The sequence below is a fragment of the Alternaria alternata genome (genome assembly GCF_001642055.1).
Source record: "Alternaria alternata strain SRC1lrK2f unplaced genomic scaffold CC77scaffold_5, whole genome shotgun sequence".
Classification (NCBI taxonomy): domain Eukaryota; kingdom Fungi; phylum Ascomycota; class Dothideomycetes; order Pleosporales; family Pleosporaceae; genus Alternaria; species Alternaria alternata.
Genome location: NW_017306194.1, coordinates 640,660 through 655,146, shown reverse-complemented (window position 1 = coordinate 655,146; position 14,487 = coordinate 640,660). Strand labels below are relative to the sequence as shown.

The following is a 14,487-nucleotide window of genomic DNA, read 5'->3' as shown; positions in this document are numbered from 1 at the left end:
CTGGAATGTAGAGCATTATTTTGCACTCATATGCTCTACAATAGTCAAAAAAATCTTGCCAATATTGAGATGATCACAGCGTCGTGGTATGTCATCGCAAATACCGCGGCCGCAGTGCGACAAAAGTCGGTCGTGAAAGGCATCGCAGTTCATCATCTAACCCCCTAATCTCGATTCTGTTCCCAGACTCGGTTGCACGGTACGCGGCAAACCGGTTCCATGGAAACCTCTAGTGACTGCCAACATAGGGGCCAATATCTACTTCACAGGCCTGGCTAACCTACTGAGGTAGACAAACGATGCCAGCGGGGCTTGGCCTCACGAGGCGGTGTGGAAGTGAGACTACCAGCTGAACTACTCGGTCCTTCGATGCCTCCAGTCAACAGACACCACGCCCGCCTACAGCCTTAGTGCTCACTCTCACTGAGAAATGAAACATGCTAGGTCTCTCTGAGATTAGAGATCTAGCCAATCTTCTATCGCTGTCGAATATGTCGACATTCGTAACGATACCTTGCAGTTCACTCGGCAGAGGCACAGTACCAAAGTCAAGGCGATAGTCTCACGCTGCGCCACAGCGCAATTGCGGCTATGATCATAAACTAATAAGTTTCAACTGCATGCGAAGGATTCGGATTGCGAAGGATGCATGTCAAACGAATCGCGCCTCCTATCCTTGTTGGCCATCTGTGGCGCGGTTGGTGGTAAGTGAGCAGGCTGCAGACATGCAATAGTATACCGATCCATTACAATCTGATACGAAACCGAAACTACAAAACATGGGAGATTTGGAGGATCTGCACGAGGAAAATAGTTGTGGGTATGAGGGCCTGTCTTTTCCGTCCACGGCGTCTTCATAACCAAACAAATAAGCTGCTCACCCACCCTCATGCACACAGACGCAGGGGGGGGCGCCTAAGTCTGCAACCAGGAATCCACCACGCTGCCACACCGCATGAACGATAGCGACTTGAGCTTTTGGTTGCGAAAATCTTCAGCCATTTGCCTGCAAAGAAGGATGTAGGCTTTACCGCTAACCCGGCAATCAGTCTGAGCCCAGCGTGCCAGTGTTAGGCGCTCCACGGCCGCGTGTGCCCAGGAATCGGCACCTTCCATCAACAGCAGGCTTCCAGAAGACTGCCGCAGCCCACCGGAAGAAGCTTCTATCAAAGCGCAAACCGGCGGTGACGCCACCAAGACCTTATCAGCTTACTTAGAAATTGTCGTCCGAAGAAGAGGTGCACAGTACCGCCGAAGTCGCAAGCCTTTCGTCACTACTTGTTTACACGTACGCAGCTCCCGTTGCGCACATCTGAGAATAGCTGTCTAGTAACTTCAGCAACAAGCGCGTGGCTGCAAAGAGACACCGCGGTCCTTTAGTCTTCGAGTTTGCGGAAGTAGACTTCGCTACGGCCAAGTTCTCGTACAATTTTGCTACTTCTCCATACTAAGACTGGCCAAAAGATTCCAGAAGAACGGCTGCATGGAACTAAGTCCGGGGGATCGGGTTGTGTGGTCCTGCCTCCTGCCCAGGTAACAAGGCTGTGTAAGTGTACAGCAGTGTGTCATTGGGTGACACTACGAAGTTTTACCCGGTGACGTTCTTAAGCAACGATAGGATCTACGGGGAAGCGGCTCATCATCCCATTCCTTCCTCTTTGGACCGACAAGGCTGCTCAGGCCTTGCAAGATTCTCTGCACCCTTGAGGGCCGGCACCCTTCCCCATATACATAGCCTGATTTCTACCACTCAAGTGGTCTGTACCTTGCACAATGGGTGTTGCCTAATCATCATCTTACCACATTGTCATCATAACCCTTATCTACACCGATCAAGGCCAGATTGAGAAATATACATGCCTAAGGCAGTCTCTCACTAATTTCGACAACGTAACTTTAATCTTGGGAGGGGACTTTATGACCCGATATCCAAGTACTACTGCATGTTTTTCTGCTCCACTGAGTACTTGGTATTCATGTTCGATCATGTAGCATGATAAAAAGTAACTGCATGCGGCTTGCGGTTCCGTGTTGAAGAGACCGCATCTTTCTTGGTACAAGCTCACTCTCAACGGTTCTTGCCCGATGCACTGCTCACTCGAGCTACGTAGCGGAGATACTCGGCTTTCCAGCTGCTTTATTTTGAGCGTGTCTGGACTGTATCAATCGCTCGGGATGCCGATCCCTATTTCGCGTGTAACTATGCTCGTCCGTGGAACGAGTTTGTTTCACCGCGTGAGCAAGGCTACATCCGATGCATGACACCACACGGCAGGCGCTCATGTTTGCAGACCCACCCCAACCTCTTAATTCTCTTGTCTGATTCGGCCGCGGAAGCTGCAATGAGTGCCATGGTCATGGGTCTGTTGATTCCAGAAGTTCGCTTGGGTTCTGTATCCACAGCCACGATCCCACGCCAGGATAGGTGTACTCCGACTCTTGCCTGATGAGTACAAGAGCCCGTAGCGGCCCCTAACCCGTATCCCCGATTCCATAACAAAGATCTAAACCTTCTACATACAGCTAGCTCACTAGGGTACTAACAGACGGCGAAATGAACAGGCCGAGTCATGCGACTCCGTGCTGTCAGTCGTAGTCAATATTGGGGCTGCGCAATGAGTGTGTGTTCTACACAGAGGAAGAGTGGCTCGTTGTATCTCAGCCAATGTCACAGCGTATGAAGTATAAGTAGCGCCTCACGCGCCGCTGTTGAAGTGTAGTGGGTAGTCTTTCTCATTTCCTTTAGAGTCTTGAAGAACAGAATGGCTTCTTCAGTACCGACGGCAGTGGTTGTATCAGCCGTTAGTCCTGGCTCTTTTCAGAATAATCGCCAAGTACATCTCCCGTCGTTATCTCATGGGCACAAGAACTCTACCGAAGAACATGGTAACGAACCCGCTGGCACCGCTATGCAAGTGCATCGCAGTGACCTCGACTGTGTTGGTATGTGGGCAGACAAAGAAGAACCCCAGCTCACTCAAGCTTTGGTAGATGCAGGTATTGTAGCCTTTGAAGTTTCGGTCCGGAAGCTACTGATATCGTCTAGTCCAGCTTCGTATATCCCGAAGAGATTGCTCACACCATCGCAATATACACGAAGCGTGTTTTGTGTCCAAAAACCACCTCCATATTATCGAACTCCTCGAGAGGCCATACGTTTTCAATACTACCGGTAGCATGTTCCAGGAACAGGCCGGAGGTACAACAGCCCCAATGTGCACATGCATTGTGATGATCGAGGTAAATGACGACGAAGCACACTCAGCGGCGACGATGACGAACGGTGGGGCAGCGCAATCGAAGGATCTGAACGGAGCGCGGTAGAGTAAAGCCCTCAGTCAATGTCTTCTATCATCAGATAGAAAATGATGAGATGACTGGTTGATAGCGCTCAGTTCAAGGTAGCAAACTAGGGAGTGTGGAAGTAGAGTATTGGAAGAGTCCTTGTTTTTGTTAGACAAAAGACCCTGTTCTTTACGTCTTTTCACCTGCACTTGCGTCATACGCTATCTGATATCATGTTGCGATGTTTTCGCACGAAATAGATGTCTCACATCTTCATTCACCCTTCGAAGTTATCAATATCAGCGACGACAGCGAGCGGCAGTACAACGCCCATCGTGTGTTAGCTAGATCGCCGTCAAAGACAGGTCTAGACTGAGAATGCGAAAAGCACTAGTTGAAGGCCCTCCTGTGCTGCTTATCGATAAGACAAGCGCACGACCCACCCCTCGCACTCATTCTTTTCGTAGGCCTAGCCCTCCTGTAATGCCAATTATGCAGCTTAGGTAGCATTTTGTGCATCTCAGTTTCGACCTTTTCTACGCTCTTACTGCAGTTGATGCAATTTCTGAGGCGACTACATGTCTCATTGAGAAGACAATCATCAATCCAGGTGCCAGTTCGCCCCCACATTCGACAATTCTTCTACCCCCCTAACGCGGCAATGGACTTGTCCACGGATGCCACCGAGCGCGTTCGTATGTCGCCCCTTCGTACTGAACGGGTTCGGCTAACAGTCATGGCAGAAGGGCTCGGTGCATCATGATACGCATGCTACACCACCACAATTCATTCAGAAGGAACATTGGCGATATCAAAGCATGCGTAAAGCTGACCTAGATACCGACCCAGACATTTTTGACCTTAGCAAACGCGACCAGTTTAGTGAAGATCACAAAGACATCTGGCGCCCTGCAGGCATCATTCCCGCGACTCAGATTGAAGCTGCTTGCCAGGCATACGCAAGGGGCAAACCACTCGCTATACCTGCAGAAGATGCGCAGATCTTCGAACATCGCGACTTCCCTGGCCTTCAAGTTATATCTGGACTTCTTCCCCCTGAGACACAAGTCATTTTTACGTCATGTCTCATGCACCGAGATCTGGCAGATGCAGGCCACAAGATCAACCTCCAGGCGGATTATGATATCCCGTACCCTCCGAAACCCACATCGGACGAACTGCGATTCGACAGTAGCTTTTTTCTGCGTCAACGAGCAGCACCGGAGGACTGTTTAATGCCGAAAGTTCAAAACAAGCTGAATCCTCTCAACAACGAGCAATTTTTGTACACCAAGCTTCGTTGGCTAACACTGGGCGAGCAATACGATTGGCCTACTCGTAGCTATGCAAAGCATGCAACGCCATTCCCGGCAGATTTATCAACACTTGTGACTGGTCTCTTTCCCCATATCCGGCCAGAATCTGGTGTGGTTTTGATGTACTCAGCTAAAGACTTCATGCCTGTACATCGCGACGTCAGCGAGCAGTGTCAGAGAGCGCTTGCAAGTTTCAGCGTCGGATGCGATGGTATCTTCATCATGGCACGAGGAGAAGATGATGGAGAGGGTGAGAATGCGCCCAGAAGCGTTGCCATCCGAGTCCACAGTGGCGACGTTGTGCATCTGACCGGCGACGCTCGCTGGGCCTGGCACGCAATGGCGCGTTCGATACCTAGCACATGTCCATCCTACCTTGCAAGTTGGCCGGCAGGTACACCAGGCTCTACAGCAGCCGAAGAGAAAGCCTACAAGAAGTGGAAGGGCTACATGGGCACCAAGCGCATCAACGTAAGCTGTCGGCAGGTCTGGGATTGAGAAAAACGGCAGCCACAGGGACGGCCCGTCTGGGGTATCCCATTGCAGTGGACACGAGTTCCTTTATGATAATCGGATCCGTACACTCGGTGTCGTAGTTTTGCTGACGGCGGCCGCGTAGCGTACTCTACGGTGGAGCAATCCTCGGAGTGTTAGTAACCCTAATTGCAGCACCTATGTGCAACGTCAAATTCAGTCCAACCCGAACAGTCTCTTGAATTATTGCTTAGTCTGCCACGGATCTATCGAAGTAAGTGTAGGCTGTGTTCTATTTAATGACTGAATAAGTGCAGCATCTTCAGGCACTGTTTCTCCCAAGGCGCAGCGTTCAGGGCAGTACCAGCGTTCCCCAATGCTCTCCAATTTCTTTTTCCTTGGCTTAGGCCACCAGCTCTTCTTTACGGGTTGACAGCCCGCCCCTAGCGAGTCAGCTAGCCCAGTACGGGAACCTGACGCTAGTATCCGCTATCATGGAGTTTTGGTTCGTCGGTAAGCACACTGCGCACTAGCTTTCGAAGCCACTAGGATACTGTGGTCGATTACTGCCAAATGAAGCAGACGGATCAATGGGCCCTGAACGCCATGCGGCAGAACCCTGGTAGTTTCTGACATGTTGCTATCTATCGGTGGAGGCTGCGACCTGCCCTTGCTTGCCTCGTGTTGAGGGTGTGAGCTTGTGCTGGTGCTTAGTGCACCCACTCTTGATTCTCAGGGTCCTGGGGGAGGCGCAGCACCAGATGGCTTGAAGTTTATATTACTCCCACGCCTCGGCCCTTCTCTTTGTTAGTGTAACGTTCACCTCTGCATTTGTCGTTAATATCCTCTGTTCTTGCTCATCTTTGCGTCGCGTTGCTTTTTGGAGATAGCTTGCGTGACACGTCATGGGGATCCTGAACCTTCCTCAGTTTCGTTACCACGGACCGTGGGTTCAGATGCTAATCGCCGGTCTTGGTGTTGGTTCCTCTGCCGGTATCTACGTTGCGCTTAATCTTCTAGGAGCTGGTGGTGGGAAGCCGGATTCAGCGCAGGTAGTCCAGGTTGTCAATGCGACGCTATGCGCAGGTACACAACCATACATGAATCTTATGGGTGACCTATACTGATCATCCTGTAGTATGGTTCTTCTCTTCGTCCTTTGGTGGCTCTATCTTGAACAAGCTTGGACCTGGCCTTACCATGTGCATTGGCGTTCAAACCTACGCCGTGTACGTGGGATCTCTCTGGTACTACGATGAGACAGGCAAGAGCGCTTACCCATACGCCGCCGGTCCTATCATCGGTATTGGTGCAGGAATGGTCTTTATCACTGCAGGCTACGTTGCAACTGGCTACCCCGAAGAAAGAGAAAAAGGATCCTATGCGACGATACTTATGAACATGCAAGCGCTCGGTTCGGTCATTAGTGGCATTATCCCAGTCATCATAAACAGGAACTCGGATACTGTTGCTGGTGTACCTCGATCAGTGTACATTGCTTTCATAGTCATCATGGTCATTGGTGGCCTACTGTGTCTAACTTTGCTTCGACCACACAAGCTCACGAGAGACGATGGCTCTGTTGTCGCCGTTGATCGACCAAGAGGAGTTTGGGAGGAGCTCAGAACGAATCTGTTAGTCTTCACAGACCCCATACTCCTTATGATGCTACCGGCATTTCTACCAGCTGAAGGGTTTTTGGTGTACAGTGGATCAGTAAATGGTAGGCGTTCGAAATCCGTTACCAGGTCAGCGCTTATATCTCTGCAGCTTTCAACAACAATCTCCGCACACGCTCACTGCTTTCTTTCATCGCTGTTGTCATACAGATACCAGCAGGGTGGGCGTTGCAATACGTCCTCGATTACTCGGGATGGGGTCGCCGCAAGCGCGGACTGGTCGGCTTGACAGGTGTTTGCATCCCTCTAGTCATTGCGTGGGTCTGGGAGATGGTATGTGTAGGCATCGACGGCTCGTTAACACGAACTAACATCACGCAGATCCGAACTCGAAACTACGATCGCAACAATCCACCCACCAACCCTACAGATTGGGACGAACCAAAATTTGGATGGATTTTCTTTCTTTTCATGCTCAACTGGACCTTCTCACAGCTTTGGCATAACATCGTCTACTACTGGATCGGCGCCCTTACGAATTCTCCTCAGAAGCTTACGCACTATGTTGGTGTCTTTCGCGGCGTGCTTGGAGCGGGTGAAGCAATTTGTTTCGGCCTCGATAGCATCAAGATACCTTTCATCGCTGAGGCAGGTGGCATCTTATTGTTTTATGTGATAGGGATCGCAAGTTTCTACTACTTGGGAATATATCATATGCAAGACACAAACTACGATCGAACCGAGGAGGGCGTGGTGATACCCAACCATATTCTGGAGACGGAGGGAGTAACACCAGGTCAGGAAATAGTTTCAAGAGACAGAGAAGAAAAAGAGGGGCATGTCGCGGAGAGCGAGAAGGATGAGTCGAGTGGGAGTGGGAAGGTCTGAATCCCCATCACACGCGTTCACCAATTTCGGTATCTTTTACCAACATTTCTCATCAAATATGTTGTAATGAACCATTTCGCAAATCCTGAGCGTCATCCGAGGCTACCGCCGATAATACTGGCAACTATCGTTCCATCGTCTGACCCGCTGGAAGTATGATTCTAATCTCCACTTTTGTTTTTGCTTCTATGCCGGCCTATCGCCCGATCCCTGCGCTATAATAGGCCAATATAGACGGCAGTGTAGCACCATGCATAGCCAGGTCATAAGAAGACGTAAGCCTGCTCATGAACGTGCATGCGGCAATGAGAGACCCTCGCTCTGATTGCCATTACCACCCGCACACTATACCCCAGCAACACGCAAAGCTCTCCGTCTGTAGGCCCCTCGGTTATGCATGTACAAGTCATGTTCAACTCAGTCGATCGCTACCCATCATGTAAACTATCCGAAAGCATGGCAATGCACAAACGGGCACAAACGGCATAGTTACCCCCACTGTATCCAGCGACGGGCCGTCCCCATGGAGTTGCGTTATCGTACTGCATGTTTGCGGCGTGGTCGTCGCTTGATGAGGGAGTGGTTCACATTCACCAAGCTTGCATGGGCGATACTTAGGTAGTGGGGCAAGGAACGAGCTGACTGTGATCGAGGTGCGTACGTTGACATCATCGGCACGGTACGAGACTAATGCGCAGGAGCTTGGAGGCGCAACGGAAGCATGTCTCAATCCGGCGCGGGGTCGTGTTCGGGCGTTTGGAGAAGCACTTAAAAGGTGGAGACTAACGGGCGTTAGTGGACGGGAATACGTGTTCTAGAGCGTAGCCCAAGGAGTAACGATCTGCGGGGATCTGCATGCTTCGGAAAAGATTTCGCTAAGTAGTACTGGAGAGAACTGAGCGTGGCACAAATCGTTGGAGAATCGTGTATTGAGACGTTATACACTAGTTTTTCGTCAAGAGCTGGAAGTCGGTGGTAACTTCGGATACTTAGCAACTCCCTCCATCACCACACAACTTCTCGTGCATCTTGGCGACCTTACATAGCCACCCTCTGTTGCAGTCCGGCTCATCACTCTCGTACTCACTGCCGGTCCAATACTCCTAGATGTCCAGAAGCTCGAATCTGACAAGCAGCGTACATGTAGTCTCATGACCGCCCAAGTCTAGCATCCGAATGAAGTTCCATCCGGGCATAGCATACATCAGTCTTATCGCTGCAACAGCGAAGATTGGGTTTCGCGAGAAGCTGTCATCGCTTTTGATTAACAAGCGTAAGAAGGTCAACTCGTTGTCCTCGAATTCCCATTCTAGGACATCTTTCCAGACAGGATCGTTAGCGGGCGAGTTATCCTTGTGCATGAAGCCGGTCAATTTGTGGGGCTTGTAGGGGGCGGTTTTGCGCTTGGGTGGCATGTTATTCATGTCGTTAGGATGCACAAGGGTACACGTTAAGTAAGGCTTGATGTCATCATGGTCGCGATCATCTGGCAAGGGAACGTCTGTTGCACCGGCAACGTGTAGGCGAAGTTTCTTTCGGCGTCCAGTGTTGAGGTTACCAGAGCCCCCTGCACGAAGTGCTGCCGGTTTCAAAACATAGCCACCAGAGCCGGCAAAGAGTGCTTCGTTGATCTGCGAGCTTGCGCCGAAGGTTTGCCAGTTGAGAGCGCATATCTGGGCGCCAATACCCCAAAATGGTACTGGTGCGAGATTTTTGGAGGAGATGCGGGTGCCCTTGGGGTAGACGCGCATCAAGTGGTGCGCATTATGCCGTGCGATCTTAGCGCTGTTGGCAGGAAGGTGGGCTCTCAGACCTGACTCTGAGACGTTGATAAGCTGGTGATGGGGCGCGTTGTCAAGCTCTGCTTCGAACCAGGAGTTGTTGACAGGTTTGACCGACTGAGCATACACCCCGAGCTCAGCCAACTCGGGGATGATCGTACCAGCATTAGTGGCCTTCTTTTTCTCTGCATACTCATGATGAGCTTGCTTCTGTTCCTCTTCGTCGGAACTCGAATCGCTACTGCTACTTTCCTCCTCATCGGGTAGATGGTACTCCACGATGACCGCCACTTTGTTCCCAAGCTCAGCAAGTGTAACATGCTCATGGTTACTTGAGTCATCTTGTTCACGTGTGCCCTTGTCGCGAATGGCCTTGCTGAGAAGTCGGGGGCCAAGTACCTCTTGCATGATCTGCGCTAGGCGGAGCTGGCCATGCGCTCCGCAATGGTTTTCTAGGGAGATCATGATAGGTGCAGCATTCTTTTCGCTAGCAGCTTCTTTGTCGACGACATCGCGAATCGTCTCACATACTTGGCGGAATGGTATGTTAGAGACGAGTGTATACCCGTGCGTGACTTTCGGCTCTTCTCGATTATCATCGTTGTCCCAGGCGTCGATCTCTACACAACGGGATCCTGTGTGCAGCGCGATCTCGTAAGCAGAAGCATGCGACTCGCCAAAGAGTTGATGTGCCATCAGGTAAGTGTTGTGCGACGAGCTGATGAAGTACTCGGGGAGCGGATGGTCCCTGTTGATGACCTCCGCCGGAACCTTGATGTGGCTTCTGTCGAGCAGCTCTCTCAACGCCGTACTTGGCTCCTCACTCTTAAGGCCGGCTTCGGACTCTTGCAAAACGCCCTCTTTGACGAGGAAGCTCTTGAGTACCTCGCTCACGCGCAGCTTATCTTTTGTGATATGCGACTGCCTCGATGCGTGACCGCCGCCTGCTACGGTCCCGGCATCAACAAATTCTCCCTTTTCTTCATCATCGATCTCTTTTTTCGAAAACGGATTGAGTCTGGAAATGCCTGATACGAGGTCGGCCATGTTAGAATAAATGTAGTTGTGGCACGTAGGTAAAGATGTGAGGAAGCACAGCCACTGGCAGGTTCAGCTGCTGGCGGGGTCAATTGCTAGGCTTGGCTGGCGTAAGACCGGCTAACACGGAAAGTATGGCTGGAGGGCGATCATGCCTTCTACTGTCGCACTGAATGGCGCAGAATGCTTCTTAAATTCAATGATACAAACCCCGATGATGCAAGCGATCCTTCAATCTACTATGAATCGTACCCCACTGCTAATCATAGATGTCCCAATGAGGTTTAGCCAGTGGAATCGCTAGGTCCCTTACTGGACACTTCCCCTTATCTCGCACCGGTACGGAAATGCTGCATTCCCATAGCATATATGAGTGATGGTCACATCAACTTAGTGAACACTGTTCACACGTTTTGCTCCAGTATCAATACCAGCTCGTCTAAGCCGCGATTCCGATATTGCCAGTCGCCTACAACGAGAAGCGTTACATCACCTAGGGGCTGCTGGTGCTTTCGGGAATCTGCTTTCTTTACAACAATCCGTCCACCTTTATCCTCCTAAAAAGAATCGGGGATCTCCAACGAACAAATATGATCGCCGAGGTCGGCGTATGTCCTGTCACAACCATATTCTTTTGCGATGTTGCTTATGGCAGTCATCGGTCTGACGAATCAGATGAAGTCGTAGAGTATTTGTTCGAAGCCACCGGGGCGAACTTCGACGTAACACATTATGTACGCGGCTACTCTCCCATCTCCATGATAGTTGCACTCATAGTCGCAAGCCACGTGCCCATTATTAGGACCGGAGTGGACTATTTCCCTTGTGAACAGGAACGGGACTTGCTGAGTGGTAGCGCAAACTTTCAGTTATTGGCTTCTAGAGATAACAGAGACCATGAGTTGGCCAGCGAGAAGTACATGGAAGGTGTCGTCAGCGTGTGACCAGATGGAGTTTTCCGTCGCTCCTTTGCGGATTACGCAGTGAAGAAGCTGCGAGAACGCAACACATTTGCCTGGCTATGAGAAGAGGACTACGTGCTGCCTGGAGAAAACGCTCATTTTCTCATCAAATCAATGAGCCAGTCCGATTTTGGTAATTATTACAAATGTATGTTTTGAATGACAAAACCCATTCCCAGTCGAACGCGCGAAAAACATCGAGTTCATCGATGCCTTCCCGTTCTCAGCCGACACGAGAGCCTGCTTGAGAAGTCGATCTTCACCCAACTCTTTTGCGGTGAGCCTTGCAACGATTATCGAGGAATAGTAATCCGCATCTCGCAACAGTATCCCAAGATGGCCAAGCAGCATCTCATGACTCGAGTCAGAAGTAGCTTCTGTTGTTGAGGGTGCTTTCATCCTACATATGTCACCTTGTCCAATTGCGCCGGCTACTGCACTTCGAAGGATGGTTGTGGATCCGTTGCTGGCGGCATTGTGAGTCTGCCCGATGCACTGACTGCTGTCGTGTACGATGAGTAAGTTTGTCAGTTATTTGGTATACAACAATGTTGCTTGACGACATAGCATAGTATAAATCCAACAAACATGGGGTTGGCATCGACGACCAAGAGTTCATCTAGTCTGTTAAAAATGATGGTGTACCGTACTTGGACTTGATTCAGGTGACATCGGACGGGCGGGTTACCTAAGTGTACGCTAACTAGTAACATCCCCGCTTGCGCACCTTTCGGAAGCGGGTCCGCCTACCAACCAACTGCCATCATCTGGTTACAGACTAGCAAATTCACTACACGCTAAATGGTATTTTCCGACGTCATGGAAGCTCTGACAACCAAAAGCTCCGCATGATACGCATTAGTACTGGATGCGGGGTCTCAGGATTGACCTCGGCGCTCATGGCCCTAACATAAAGCATCGTCAGAGCAAGACACTTTCGTGGTACATTCTCTAAAGTTGCAATAGAAGAAACATCAATACTTTTACAATGGCTAAACAAGAATATAACTTTCCAGCATTCGATGACCTGCCAAAGGTGAAGGATATGCCACAAGGCAGCATATGGGGTTTCTTCGACAAGAATGGAGAGAAAGACGAAGTCGGAAGTGAGGAAGCTCCCACATATAGCGCAATAAACTGACCTAATGTTCGATAGCTATTAACCTTCTCACTTCGGATGTCGTGAAAGCCGCTTCCAAGGAGATCAGCACCGGCGAGCACATCCAACTTGATTGGGAACTTCACAACGTCCAGTTTCCAGGCTTCAACCGAAAAGAATTGGAGCAAAAGCAGATCGACTTTGCAGAATTCTCCAACTTCTGCGCTAATGATGATGAGCTTCACATCAACACGCAAGCCGGCTCGCAGTGGGATAGTCTAAAGCATTTCGCGCATCAAGCGAGCGGCATGTACTACAACGGTCTCTCACATAAGGAGGCAGCTAAGAGCGTCACGAACGGTACGCACAAGTGGTGCGAAAGAGGTGGTATCGTTGGAAGAGGTGTTCTATGTGACTGGCTGAGTTGGTATGAAGAGAAGAAGGGGAAAGCACCAAGCCCGGTATCGAGACATGAGATTCCAATTGAGGAGATAGAAGAGACGCTAAAGTGGCAAGGCATTACGCTGAAGCAGGGTGATATTATGATGATACGAAGTGGTTACGTGAGATGGCATAAGTACGTGTCCTGTTAGTTTCTCAGTTTCTCAACATGACTGACGATAACAGCAATGCCAACGAAGCGGAGCGCAAGAGTGGTACGCGTGATAACAGTGTCGCCATCGGTCTTCAGGCCAACGAGAAGACTGTCAGATGGCTCTATGACCGTCACTTCTCCGCGATCGTTGGCGATACTGTTGCTTTCGAAGCCTGGCCACCGAAGTTCGAGGAGGGGTGGTGCCTTCATGAATGGCTCCTCGTTCACTGGGGTACCGCTATCGGTGAGATGTGGGACCTCGAGAAGCTTAGCCAAAGGTGCAAAGAGATGGGCAGGTATACTTTTTTCTTGACCAGTGCGCCACTGCATGTTAGGGGCGGCATCGGAAGCCCACCAGGAGCTATCGCTATCTTTTAGGTATACTTCTTCACCTCTTGCATGTCCAAATAGCACAGCACTAAGACATTGCCACCACGTTCTGGCTCGCACTCAGTTTCATTTTCTTCTCATGTACCTCGCGCCCAGTACCTTCAACGCCTTTCAACAGCTCTTGACGCTCTCTAGCTTTTTCTCGCTTTCACTTCTTGCTGCTACTACTACATACTCCCGACGAAGAGGCACTACAGAGTCAATATTAGTGCGGGAGCCCTTGTATCCCATCTCTTTACCATCGCCTTCTGTGAGGTCGTTACTAGCATTCTTCCCAAAGAGCTGTTAGCTGGTTATTGTAGGGTTCTTCGGCTAGCTTTCTCCTAACGTCCAGTGTCAAGGACTGTCTAAACCAACTGGGATTTACAGAATGCATGATAGGACTTCCTGTACAACGATGTTCGAGCCGGCTATTTCGGATACAACAGGCTCCCACGGCATATCTATGCCGCGCTTGTGGTGAATGCATGTTGCTATGGTATCTCAGAGAACCGCCACCTCTATTGCGCAACCGATTTCACCCATGTTGCTGTTCCAAAGACCAAAAGGTTTCAGAGTACTCCTCTGGCCCATTCAACTTATCTCTAATATAGCATGCGTAAACCACTTCATGTACGACGGAGAAAGTAAGACCAGACGCGAAGCGTGCATACTCAAAGAGCGTTGAATTCCAGCTTTCCGCATATACCTTGCACGCCTCATTCATTAGGACAAACAAGCGCGTCCTCTCTCTTTGTTGGCAGACTTAAGACTCTCCACGGATGAAGATCCTTTTGCTGAACGATTCCTTGGCTGTAGTCATTATGGCGTGTGTTTGGCCGTTGTCGGTAGTCTTGCTCATGTCGTCAGAGAAGATGCCAAATCTGCGTTCAAAGCGCTGGGCCATGTTCTTGGGGTCTTGTATAAATACACTCTATTCTTCCTCTCTCTGTTTAATCTGACGGCTCCTCGTAGTGCAGAGAGTTCCGATCGCATCCTTTGGAATTGTCGTGTTGGCCTCCTTTACGATAACGCAAGCGACAAAAGATGGTTAGAATCGG

At 50.2% G+C, this 14,487-nt stretch overlaps 5 protein-coding genes across 5 annotated transcripts; 4 read left to right on the top strand and 1 right to left on the bottom strand.

Moving 5' to 3' along the window:
• The first annotated feature begins 2,618 nt into the window (after window positions 1–2,618).
• On the top strand, window positions 2,619–3,588 carry CC77DRAFT_1018006 (hypothetical protein). The gene has a single exon (XM_018524521.1). The coding sequence runs from the start codon at window positions 2,763–2,765 to the stop codon at window positions 3,174–3,176; it is 414 nt and encodes a 137-aa protein (XP_018388599.1). The 5' UTR covers window positions 2,619–2,762; the 3' UTR covers window positions 3,177–3,588.
• Window positions 3,589–3,946: 358 nt separating this feature from the next.
• CC77DRAFT_930674 (oxidoreductase domain-containing protein) lies at window positions 3,947–5,099 on the top strand (the record flags this gene model as incomplete). The annotated part of the gene is made up of 2 exons (XM_018534176.1): window positions 3,947–3,976; window positions 4,029–5,099. The coding sequence occupies 2 exons, from the start codon at window positions 3,947–3,949 to the stop codon at window positions 5,097–5,099; spliced, it is 1,101 nt and encodes a 366-aa protein (XP_018388598.1).
• Window positions 5,100–5,540: 441 nt separating this feature from the next.
• On the top strand, window positions 5,541–7,781 carry CC77DRAFT_699232 (hypothetical protein). The gene is made up of 4 exons (XM_018532807.1): window positions 5,541–6,161; window positions 6,214–6,798; window positions 6,846–7,027; window positions 7,076–7,781. Exons 1-4 carry the CDS (start codon window positions 5,981–5,983, stop codon window positions 7,580–7,582), a joined length of 1,455 nt encoding a protein of 484 aa, XP_018388597.1. The 5' UTR covers window positions 5,541–5,980; the 3' UTR covers window positions 7,583–7,781.
• Window positions 7,782–8,325: 544 nt separating this feature from the next.
• CC77DRAFT_1018004 (PLC-like phosphodiesterase) lies at window positions 8,326–10,453 on the bottom strand. The gene has a single exon (XM_018524520.1). The coding sequence runs from the start codon at window positions 10,408–10,410 to the stop codon at window positions 8,686–8,688; it is 1,725 nt and encodes a 574-aa protein (XP_018388596.1). The 5' UTR covers window positions 10,411–10,453; the 3' UTR covers window positions 8,326–8,685.
• Window positions 10,454–12,109: 1,656 nt separating this feature from the next.
• CC77DRAFT_983968 (hypothetical protein) lies at window positions 12,110–13,877 on the top strand. Its single transcript, XM_018536159.1, has 3 exons — window positions 12,110–12,469; window positions 12,520–13,039; window positions 13,090–13,877. Exons 1-3 carry the CDS (start codon window positions 12,352–12,354, stop codon window positions 13,433–13,435), a joined length of 984 nt encoding a protein of 327 aa, XP_018388595.1. The 5' UTR covers window positions 12,110–12,351; the 3' UTR covers window positions 13,436–13,877.
• Window positions 13,878–14,487: the final 610 nt, after the last annotated feature.